General features: G+C 37.9%; 1 protein-coding gene across 1 annotated transcript in view; it reads left to right on the plus strand.

Moving 5' to 3' along the window:
• LOC121868265 (acetyl-coenzyme A transporter 1-like) overlaps positions 1-9,279 on the plus strand; it is an 11,349-nt gene extending 2,070 nt beyond the window's left edge. Inside the window, exons 4-12 of the mRNA XM_042368668.1 lie at positions 1,037-1,163; positions 2,001-2,166; positions 2,432-2,577; positions 3,194-3,276; positions 3,523-3,633; positions 4,304-4,488; positions 5,354-5,474; positions 5,692-5,910; positions 6,723-9,279. Of these exons, the coding sequence (XP_042224602.1) occupies positions 1,037-1,163; positions 2,001-2,166; positions 2,432-2,577; positions 3,194-3,276; positions 3,523-3,633; positions 4,304-4,488; positions 5,354-5,474; positions 5,692-5,910; positions 6,723-6,893 (1,329 nt within the window). The 3' untranslated portion in view covers positions 6,894-9,279. The remainder of the gene's footprint in view (positions 1-1,036; positions 1,164-2,000; positions 2,167-2,431; positions 2,578-3,193; positions 3,277-3,522; positions 3,634-4,303; positions 4,489-5,353; positions 5,475-5,691; positions 5,911-6,722) is intronic.
• Positions 9,280-12,292: the final 3,013 nt, after the last annotated feature.

Here is a 12,292-nt window from a genome sequence, read left to right on the forward strand (position 1 = left end):
ATAATTACAACACATTTAGAATACATTATTTAAAACAGCTGTTATGCCATACATACAGTACAGTAGCTCCTCAAAATACTCTCACTATTACTCAACATTTTACTCAAATAACAGAAATATAGTACAATAATAGAGTACACACTACTGTCAGGTACCTTCACAATAATAAAGCTACCGCTTCCTGAGTCTGAACACCTGTACTCCAGGAACCAGGTGTTCAGACTTAAGGTGAGTTGTAATTTGTTAATGTGTGTCTGGAATTGATGGCATTAGTGTTGAAGTGAGAACAAGTTGTGTTAAGAAGTGTTCACTTTATTCTCTTCCTCACTGGTTGTTCGGTTAATGTACCTACAGCACTGTATTGTATCCTCAACACCTTTAGACAGATAATCTGACTTTTACTGTAATTACTGTTGTTAGCTTCAGGGCCTAACTGTTTGGATAATTATAAACTCAACCTCTAACAGCTGTAGGTGGACCCAAGTACTGTAGTCCATGATTGACATCTGGTCTTGATCCATCTTGGGTAATACTCTGCCCAAGTAGTATATATCACACTAAACCGCCAAAATTTAAAATTGTGAGAGTAATGTAGGTACAGTACTTATGATGAGTCAAATTGTGAAAAATCGTGACCCACTGTACTACTGAATTTGTTAATTAAGGATCCGTGGTTAAGAATTTGATGTGTGGGTAATTACCCGGTACTTGTAATGACTCGGAAAATTTTAATTAGTTTTGCAGTGCTAATTACACGGCACCTGTGGTTTTTCATTGGCTCTCTCTGGTGTTTTTGTGTTAATTCAGGATCTTCTTGAGAGTCTGCACTCCAGCTTATTTCACCAAAACATTAACCTACCAAGTATTTTTGTCTTCATCTTTTTATGAATGAAGGAATATAATTAATATATATTTTAAGAAATTTTTTTGAAATTTTTGGGTAATTTCTTTACTTTCAGTGATATCAGTAGGTAACATTATACAGGTACTTGTTACTGTCATAATTGTGTCACTTACATAGCCCTCTTCTCCACAGGCCACCTTCAGTTTAGCATTTTGGCCGTTCAGCATCAAGTTGCTATGGGCGCCCCTAGTTGATTCTGTCTACTTTGAGAAGATCGGGCGACGTAAATCATGGCTTGTCCCAGCCCAATATCTCATAGGTGTGTGTGTGTTTTTGAGGTTGTTCTGTCATTGATATTTTACAAACCTGATGAACACATTTTGTATACTGTATCTCTATGTTGAAATTTAAGGTTATTAGTTTAATTAGATTGGACAAGTTCAGAGATGTGTTGATGCCAAGGGAGATTTACTCATAAAATGTAAACTTAAGGAAAATGTTTACTTACATGTTAGTTTTAGAGAAGAGTTTTGTATATACAGGTATTTGAGTAGGTTGTATGACATTTTGTGTGCCTGAAATCTGGCTGCATCAGATGTTATGTTTCTCCAGTTGGCAGTGGTTGTGATTTTGAAGTTGTGAGTGGATGTATTGTAGATGAACAGGGAGTTATATAGGGGCATGATGAACAGAACAATAGTTTAGCACAGTACTGTACATTATAGAGGGTTGGGAGTGAGGACACAGCATCAATGGATTGCACAGTAGTCAGAGTACAGTCAACTCTAGTGATTTGACCACAGAATTTGGATAAAAAGGGGAAGATGAAAATTAGAATAAGACCAGATGAAGGATGTTTGGTAAAAAAAAGAAGAGCGAGACATTAAGGATAAAATAATATAACTTTTTATCCACCATTAGATAAAGGTTTAAATATTCTGACATGCCTCACACAGTTGCAGATTATTTGGTCCATCGTCTCTCATTTGTGCACCCATCTCATGTCCTCTATTGATCCTGAAAACTGTCATGAATGTAATGTAGTTGAATGTTGATTTATCGGACTAATTGGGGTGAAGGCTGGTTTGATAAAGCCGATTTCTGATATATCGAGTGTCCGATATAGTGAGCCTCTACTTAATTTATTTGTTCCCAGGATTGTTTATGTTGCTACTGTCACCAAACGTCAATGAGCTTCTAGGAGAGGGCTCAGACCATCCTCCTAATGTGGCGTTCATCACTTGTGTCTTCTTCGCCCTCAACTTCTTGGCCGCCACACAGGACATTGCTGTTGATGGCTGGGCTCTCACCATCCTCTCCAGGTGACGTACAGTGTCTCTTGAAATGAGCCAACCATCACTTTCATTACAGCTCTTTTTTGGTGTATGATAAGTGTGCTAAGATATCTGTAAAGTCATTAGAGAGCTGAGAGACACCTGTGGTTTCTCGAACAACTTGATGATTGATCCTCCTGTGTCTATGAGTGGATTGTTTTTAGGCAGCTTTTTCTTATACTGTATCTCTACCATACTGTACTACTTTCACTGTATTTAAGTAAGATTTTGAATAATGAATGTCTATCCTCAGAGAAAATGTTGGGTGGGCATCAACTTGTAACTCTGTGGGTCAGACAGCCGGGTACTTCCTGGGGTATGTGGTGTTCCTGGCCCTGGAATCGAAGGACTTCTGTGTCAATTACCTTGGCCAAAATGACTCCCTAGTTACTCTTCCAGGCAAGTGTCTCTCTGTTTCTAAAGATATTTAGTCCTTTTTATTTTTGAAGTACCTGTATTTACAAAATTTATACTTAATTATGCATCTAAAGATATTTATAAAGAGGTTTCCTTCCCACAGCTGATGTACCTCTCTAATATTAGGATCATTACTGTATTTATCAAACTTGCACTCATCCCCTTAACTAGGGTTGCCATATCTGAACATTAAAAAAAGAGGACGCTCCAGAAGACAACTGAACGAGATCTCTACGGTTTCCACCTCCCCTCTCTCACAGTCTCTCTCTCTCTCGTCATTACAGTTTCATGTTTTTTTTCCGTGGAGAAAATGATGGAAGCTGAAATTCCGGACTTTTAAAGAATTTTAAAAATTACTTTCGGACGAAGATTTCGAGACCTAAATGGAGGACATGTCCGGGAAAATACGGACGTATGGCAACCCTACCCTTGACCCTTGTTCTCATCTTGGACTGACCCATCCTTGAATATATCGAACAACCATAAATACATCACCAATTCTTGTCATAGTCCTACTTTTATTAGGATCCAGTTTCCATCTTTTGGTTTTTATGATGTAGACGTAGATTATTATAATTGTTTATTTTTTTATTTCCAGGTTTCCTTTATTTCTGGGGCATTGTGTTCTGCACCACGACAACAGCTGTTTGGTTATTTAAGCACGAGAAGGACGATTCAGAGGTGTGTGAGCTGTGTGGCCATTAAGTAGATGTTCTCTATATATTCTCAGCTATCAGTCACAAATACTATATAATAAAACCTCACTAATCTGTAATCTCTCTCTCTTAGGCAGATTTTTGTGTTTGGTTGTGGATTAGAGAAGAAAATCATTACGTCAGTTAGTAAAGTTCAAATTTGTGAATATGAAAGGACAGAGACTTGATGTGTGTGTGTGAAGTTTTCATCAACTCACTCTCCTCCTGATAGGTTGAGATTGATGAACCTGACTTCGGCTTGATTGGGACATACCAGATCCTGGGTCGTGTACTGAAGATGAAGACGATGAGAGACTTAATTCTGGTGCTGTTAACTTGTAAGGTGAGTGGTGAGGGTTTATGTGGGTTGTTTGATGTATCTCGTGTATTTTATAATGTGTGGGGGCCGTTACAACATAGTTCCCACACACACTTTACCGTGCGTCTAATTATCATGGATTTATTGGACGTGTCGTAGCATAAAGGGCTTTTGGTCATTCTTTGAAGTATACTACTATTGCATTCTGAACCTTAATGTTTAAATCTAGATAATATTCTCTTTCCAGGTCTCATTCTTGTCACACTCTTAATTACAGAAGGGGATTTTGCAAACATCATTATGTACTTTTTAGTTATATACTGTACTGTAATAATGATGATACAATATCCTCTGAGTTGCTGATTCTTACTAACTAACCTCTGTCCAGTGTAACCTATCATGATCAGTATAGTGTAGACTCATCTGTCTTTCACTGTCATTCATTTTCTCTAGGATCAGTTTGTGTGTTCCTCTTAATGCAGGTTACAATGAGATAGGCAAAACTATGAACTAGACCTTTCACAATTTTGGCTTTTATGAATCAACTGAATATTAAACCCCCTTTCCTCTTGATAGTTTCAGGGTGCTTAAAATGGTGGGGAAGTACTCTTCAGGTGATCCATAAAGGTAAAATTACAAGTGGTCTCGTTTATAGCCACAACTACATCACTGGTGCCAAATCTCCCCCGTTCAGATCGGGTTCGCTGCTGCTGACTCACTAACAGTCCTGAAGCTGACAGACAGTGGTGTGCCCAAGGACAGATTAGCTCTTCTGTCCATCCCCATGACCCCTGTCCAAGTGCTCCTTCCCTTCTACATCTCCCGCTACACTGCTGGACCCAAACCTCTCAATCCCTTTATGTTCGGATATCCTCTAAGGTACGACTGTGTTCTTTTTGCTTCCTCATAGAGTAATGTGAAGTACAGGAAATAGATTGCTGACTCATGTGTTGTATTTTAAAGAGATTGGCATAAATGAGAGAAAATAGTTACCATTAAGTTCAATCATTATTATGTCAACTTTGTTAACATTACACAGTGTAAACTATTCACTTGTTTACTTTACAGTATGTACAAGATAAGTATATTAGCAAATATGTATGTAGCACATATGTATCGTAGCTGGTTTGGAAGGCACCACAGTTGAAAATCAAGGTTCCCAGGACTTGATTTAAGAATAACACTGTAGAACTTTGGGGGTTTATGAGTGTTGCACGTCAGTATGTTTTCAGCACTCGACCTCTCCATGGTGTTTGTCTGGGGTAACTTGTGTAAGGTGTACTGTATGTCAACATAGACTGGAACCACTACTACCTACTACTGTTGTTTTAGTTGTGTCTGGTGGAAGACATCTACTTAGTAATGGTTGATTGATCTTGATATCCTATTTTCTCACTAAGTTCATTGTCAGGTTGCTTGGACACCCCTTCCTCCTCCTTAGGGTTTGTGGTTCATTAGCTGGAAATATAATACAAATAGCAGATTGGTCTTGGGAATTTAATAAGAGGTGTAGACTGACCAGGTGGACACAAGTACTGCTAGATCTCCTGCCTTCAGAGGGCAAACTGTGTGTCTGATCTCACTCTGAGGCTGATGGGTGTCAGGGGGAAGGATGGCTGACTGTAAGATCACTCCCTATTCTGTCTGACTGTGAACTCGACCAGAAAATACAATATCAGAATCAATCCCACGTTTCTAAACGAGTTTATATGCCCCATCAGTATTCATGAGTTTTATTTTACAGATTGTTGTTAGGGCTGGTATTTGCGGGGCTGGTCTGGTTAACACCTATGTTTAAGGCAGCTGACGGCTCCTACCCTCTATACTATTACGGTATCATCATCGTCATCTACCTCATACACCAGGTAGGACTCACGGCTGGCCTCAGTCTTTAACATGTTACCTATAATGTAATGTCATCAAATAGATTATACACAGCGGCACAGGAACATCAAATGAACTGTAAATTTTGTCCTGGAGCAGTGATATTAATAATCAGACTTATCATTTCTGCTGTCACTTAAAGTAATACACAGGTACCGTAGTTGGTATTTTAATTTTTTATGTCACTTCATATTTCAGGTGTTCGTCAACTGTATGTTCGTGGGGGTGATGGCATTCTTCGCCCGTATCAGCGACTCGAGCGTGGGGGGAACTTACATGACTCTCCTCAACACCTTCACCAACCTCGGGGGTAACTGGCCAGCCTGGATAGCACTACGCTTTGTCTCGGAACTGACTTGGAAATCTTGTACCGGGGTGATGGATATCCTCTCTTGTGACAGTGCTCAGGAAGAAAAGGTTAGTTAAAGTTTACATAATCTTGACTTGAATTTGGTGAGATGGTTTGATTTTTTCTCTTATTCTTTCATTAGATTTACCTTTGTACATTGTGAACATTAGTGATGTCCTTGCACTGTTAGGTAAAAAAACACCCATGACCGATAATCTTTGAGTTACACGATCGTGGCCATGTGGCATCACCATAGAACATAGCTGGGTACTGTAGTGCACCAGGTGGCTGCTGCACATGTTTATTGTTGTCAACATGATGTGAGCTGTGGTAGCTGCTATCATTGTTTTTATGTTATCATCATTTGCTCTGTTTTTGTGACTGAAGTGAGCTGTGTTTTTATTGATGTGGTGAGTGTTGTTTAATTGTTTTATATATATATATATATACAGTACTGTATTATTAGTGAAGGATTTTTATAATTTTTTTGTGATATATGTGGATTTGGACTGGCTGGGAACATATCCCATTGAACCCCATGTTAAAATGATCGCGATCTACGGTATATCAACCTTCAATGGGTTTTTTCAGGAACCTAACCCCATTGTAAATAGGGGGATACCTTGTAGAACACTGCTATCATATCTTCCTCATCAGCTCTACCCCTGGTACTTGCTGAGTAGGAGTGAGCAACTGTGGAATGTAAAAAAAAAAAAAAAGTTTTTCCTTTTGATTGTGAAAATTTATTGACATGATTAGGAATAGTTAAGTGGTCATTGAGGAAGTGTAGTATGTTTGCAATTAGAAGTGGGATGTAGTACGAAGTGTTACACGTTATTTACCAAAGGAAGTGTAATACCACTCCACATGTTATTTCCAGGCGTGTGAGGCGGGGGGAGGTACTTGCCACACAACCGTGGATGGGTACTACATAGAGAGTGTGGTGTTGATGACGTTTGGGTTCCTGTGGATGCAATGGGGACTACCAACTATTAAGAGATTACAGAGTCTTCCTCCATCAGCATGGGCTGTGTCTAAATGGAGTGATTGACTGTCTGTCTGGGTTACAATAGGATCTGTTTTATGATTAATGTTATTTTAAAGCTGAGTGTAGAAATGATAATAAAAAGAAAAAATAATATATTGGAACAAGCAATTATTTATTAGTTATACACAGTGACAGAACTATTGTTAATACTGTGTACTGTGTTTGTGTCTTGAGAATATATGGTTGTTTTAAAGGATGTGGTGCTCTTGTTTCAGAAGCAGCCGTCTGCGCTTATACTTGGTACAGTGGCTGGTGTGTATTGAGAGACGTGACAACTCTGGAATGCTTATCTAGCATCCTTAGTCTGTCTACTATTGTGACATTCCTTAGAGCCATTCTGGGAGTTTTAACATGAGCCAACCACTGTACCAGATATAAGTGAATGCGATTTGTACGTTCAACAGCCGTAAAAATAAATTATGTAAACCTGTTTAGCGTTGATGGTGTATTGGCAGCGACGTAAAGAATTTGTACCTGTGCCTAAATGATTTTTTTCATATTGTCAATACCAGTATCTGAACGATCTTTTCTTAATTTATATTTTTTCAAATAAAATTTCCTCTGTACAGGATATTGACAAGTAATGGCAAGTTAAGAGGATTTGTTTATGGTAGAAATTTTGACTCTTGGATAATTATTCAGAAACTGGGCATAATGTGGTCACTTCTTCTCCACCCCCAGATCTTGAGGAGTGAGGGGGGGTGGATGGGTTGGTGAGGGGATGTGGCACAAAAAGGAGTAAACGATATACAGTACTATAATAGAAAAGAGCATTTTGTTCTTATGGGTTCCTCTGGTGATCTTCTCTTCAGGGATGTTTATGTTTTTTTATGGTTATTTATGGTTTATATAATTTCTCTAAGCAGTTCAGTATTCATAATTGTCTTTTGTCATGTGTGACTACTAATATGTGCCGATACTTACTACTGTATATATGTCTCTTCACTGTTTAAATTCAGTTGTTTTCTCAGAGTGAAAGTTACCAATGATCCACCCTAAACAAAAGTAGGAATTGAGGAAGGAAAGTTAGTACAGTAAATAAATATTGATGTCAACAGCTTATACCATCGATCAAAAATATTTAGAACAACAGAAAATTAGCTCCCCTCTGTTTATTTCACCTGAAGCTTAATCACCCTACTGTTACCTTTGGAGGTTAGGTCAGGTCAATCTTAAAGTGAATTAAGCTTTGGGGCTAATCTTCAGGTTATGTAAATATTTATATAGAGCGAGAATGAAGACATAGTATTTGTGAGAATTTTAAGATTTAGGACTTTATATAAACAGTAATTTGGAGCTTAAGGTGAAACTCTCCTCCCAGACCTGCATACAGTAAACCCTTGCCATTCGCGAGTTTGCGATTCGTGATTTCGACGATTCGCAGTAAGCAGGTGGTGGCTAGCTTGCAAGCCTTTTCCTGTAGCACAACGGGTCACCCCACGCAACATCTCATGTTATACTCTCAAAGCTTCAGTGTTTCTGTGTGAAATGGCACCTAAAAGACTTCCTAGTGTCAGTGCTAGTGATGCGAGTGGAGTGAAATGTTAAAAGCAGAAGTCAGTGATGACCCTGACAAAGAACGTTTTATTATTAGATAAGTTAAAAGAGGGGATGAATGCTGCCACAGCTGGTCAGTTGTTTGGTATAGGTATACAGTAGTGCATGGAGGGAGTATAAGTTGCTATTTGCGGTTTTGCCAATTCGTGCCATTTCTTGGAACCTAACCCTCACAAATGGCAAGGGTCTACTGTATGTATTGATCAGAGACGTCAATGTGTACTGAGGAGAGACATCAATCTCTAGATGGTAATTTTTTACCACCATCTATAGACAAGACTCTCTCACTGTATATTTCACCAAACAGACAGTGTTATGTATGTTGTGTATCCTTCATATGTGATTCATTGTTGTGTACAAATTGTATTGATGCCTCCTCAAAGGAAAACCAATAATATACTTAACATTTTGGCAGAACTTTGTGCTTTTTGGTGTGTGATTGTATATTCTGTGGTATCTTTACTCTTTTCTTACATTTGTATGGGGTGGATGAAGGAACAGGGAGAATATGGTGTAATACAATTGTAGAAAGTAAAAGAAAAGGGCTGAGATAATAGGTAGAATATCATCACATAGTTGGGAAAGTGACAGAAAAGGGCTGAGGCAACAGGTAAAATATCAATCATCACATACTTGCTCATATCCTCATTTTGTCTGTATAGTACATTACACAAAGTGGATCTGTACCTTCCATACTGACTTACAGGATTTAAGAGCTTGTATTTGCAGGGTCATGTATAGAGACTTTGTAATTATTAGTGTAATATTTTGGTGGTGCTGTGAGCCAGAACACACTTACTTGTAACACAGTTCAATAATATGTCAGACAGTGCAGGTGTAGATTCTGTACCAGTTTTATCCAGAAGGAAAGTGCAACTATCCATCCCTGATTTGATTTTGTGATGAAATAAAATTATGGGATGGAAGGAAGTAGAAAGTGACAGAGGGAGGGATGGAAGGAGGTAGTAAATGATGGAGGGAGGGAGGGAAGGAGGTAGTAAATGATGGAGGAAGGAGGTAGGAAGTGATGGAGGGAGGGAGGGAGGGAATGAGTTCTGTATGTGTTTTTCTTGTTAAAGTTCCACTGAAGCAACGGACCAATGTATCACATAACCTATGGTTGTTATTATTGTTTCGGGAACGGATCTTTTTTTTGTTCATCAATTGGAAAGATCTTGAAACTTTTATTCTGGCTAGGATAAGTTAGGTCAGGTCGGGTGGTTCCTTTGGTTAAGTTAGGGTTTTCTACTAATTAAGAAGATAAGCGTCTTTGCCCAAACTTTGCGGGGTACGTTTAACATACTTTAAGGGGAGATGAAGTTAGGAAACATGCCCAAGACAGTACTGGACCTCGTTAGTTTTGCCAGTGACCGTCTTCACAAAATAGGGGACAGTTACTATTCTAATGGTTGTGTTTATTCCAATACTGTAGTTGATGCTGTGTATTTACGTTGATACCAAATATATCCCTTGTTATATTTGCCGAGAGAAATATATGTTAATTTTTGTTGAGATGAATTTGTTAGTTTTTGCTGAGAGGAATTTATGTTAGTTTTTGCCAAGAGGATTCTTTTAGTTTTTTGCTGAGGAATTTGTTAGTTTTGCTGAGAAGAATTTATGTTAGTTTTTTGCTGAGAGGAAGTTGTTAGTTTTTTGCTGAGGAATTTGTTAGTTTTGCTGAGAAGAATTTATGTTAGTTTTTTGCTGAGAGGAATTTGTTAGTATTTTGCTGAGAGATATATTTGTTTGTTTTTAACCTTATAGAATGTGTATGCACTATTTTGAAAGCATAAGTTTTCCTTCGTTGGTATAAATTTTATTAACTCGATATATATTTTTGTATTGAAGTAGAAGGAGAGTCGTTTTGGGATGAGGACACTGTTGGTACACTTAAGAGTTGTTATTTTAAATTCTTCCATAACCATCCTCATTATTCTTCACCGGTTTCATTACTCACTAGCTGATGAATGACGTAACTTGAATCAGTTGAAGCATCTCTGACATTCACGTACAAGAACTGAACGCTGTACACTCGCTCCAGAAATATCTTTATGGAGGTGGTCCGATGAATTTCAAAATGAACACTACTGCGACTCCTGCTGTCTCACTAGGGTTGTCGGATTTCTTCGTACATTGTGTCAGATTGTCTCACACAAAATCATAAGATACTTTTTGAGGCGAGTGTACACAGACATCCTGGGATTGTGTTTTACAACATCACGATCATTTTCATAAATACGATGTATATTTTTTACCAGTGACAGTCATGCGCACCCATTCTGATATTACTTTTATATTATTTCTTTAACTATTTTCTTGTATATTATTGAGGTTATCTTTCATAAATTATTTACTACATTTCCATCATCAATTGTTTTTTATATTCCTTTCATTTATGTTTTTTTTTTGGGGGGGGGGGAATATTATCACTTTATTACATTCCTCAGTAACCTCAGTCCATCTTGGTTTTTGCAAACTATTCATGAACGATTTTAGTAAATGCCTATATCCTCCCCACCGCTAACCTCTGTAATCTCAACACAATCACCCCTCCCCCCCACTCTCATGTATTTTCTAATTGTCAACATTAACTTAGAAATGACAAAACTGGAGTTGAGATTGAGACTTAAACCTATGAACAATGTCCCTCGTTAGAATCTAAAAGACCAAGTGAAAATATCTCCAGGATGAACCACCTAATTTAAGTTTGGTATCTAAAGCCAACTTACACTAGGAAGAAGAGGTTGAATTATACATCTTGATACCCAGAGATAATGGTAAGAGAGCTCATGTGAAGAAGAATGAGATCACCTGATGACTAGACCCCCAGCTTAATTCACCCAGTGATAAGGCCCCAAGCTTATTACACCTGATGACTAGACCCCCAGCTTAATTCACCCAGTGATAAGGCCCCAAGCTTATTACACCTGATGATTAAAGAGCCCTAGCTTATTTCACCTCGCCTGATGATTAGACCTCCAGCTTATTTTGCCTGATGATTAGACCCCAGCTTATTTTACCTGATGATTATACCCTACTGTAGTTTATTTTACATTGATGATTAGATCCCCAGCTTAGTTTACCTGATGAGGTACTCCACCTTATTTTACCTGATGATTATACCCCAGCTTATTTTACATTGATGATTAGATCCCCAGCTTATTTCACCTGATGATTAAACACCCTAATGCCACCTGGGTGTTAAGTTACCGTTAGGGTGTCTACTTGTTACGTGGGATAAACTGGGGGCTAATCTTCAGGTGATCGAAGAATATTTTAAATATTAGAGCAAGTTATTTCATAAATTGAGAGAGTGGGTTATGTGAATGATTCAGCGGGGGAGTCAATGAATGAGTAAACAGTGAATGAATGACTGTGGAGTGACTTAAGTGAGTGAATAAGTGACCGTGAGTCATATTTAACAGTTATAAATCAATCAAATACAATAGACAAAAAGAAAAGCAACTTTACACTATTTTCCTAGAGTATAAACTAGAACGGTCAGGCCAACAAGTGCATTATACTGCATAAAACACGTTCACGATCTTAATAATCATACGTGACTTGCAATGTGGCTTGGGAATGTGATACATGCGCTAAGTGTTGTAGACGGTGCGTGTATGTGACAAGACGTGAGACATTCTTAACTGTTTCTCATCTACAAACATTAACTCTTATTCTTTACTAAAACTCTCATTGCATTCACTATTTCTGTCTCTCAGTACCCGATAAATAACAATAATAAAAGCAAGAGTAATAAAAACAAGTCATACGTGTAATAATAATAATAATAATAACAACAACAACAATAATAATAATAACAATAATAATAATAATAACAACAA

This window comes from Homarus americanus, unplaced genomic scaffold, assembly GCF_018991925.1.
Source record: "Homarus americanus isolate GMGI-L3 unplaced genomic scaffold, GMGI_Hamer_2.0 scaffold19318, whole genome shotgun sequence".
In the NCBI taxonomy this organism is placed as follows: Eukaryota; Metazoa; Arthropoda; class Malacostraca; order Decapoda; family Nephropidae; genus Homarus; species Homarus americanus.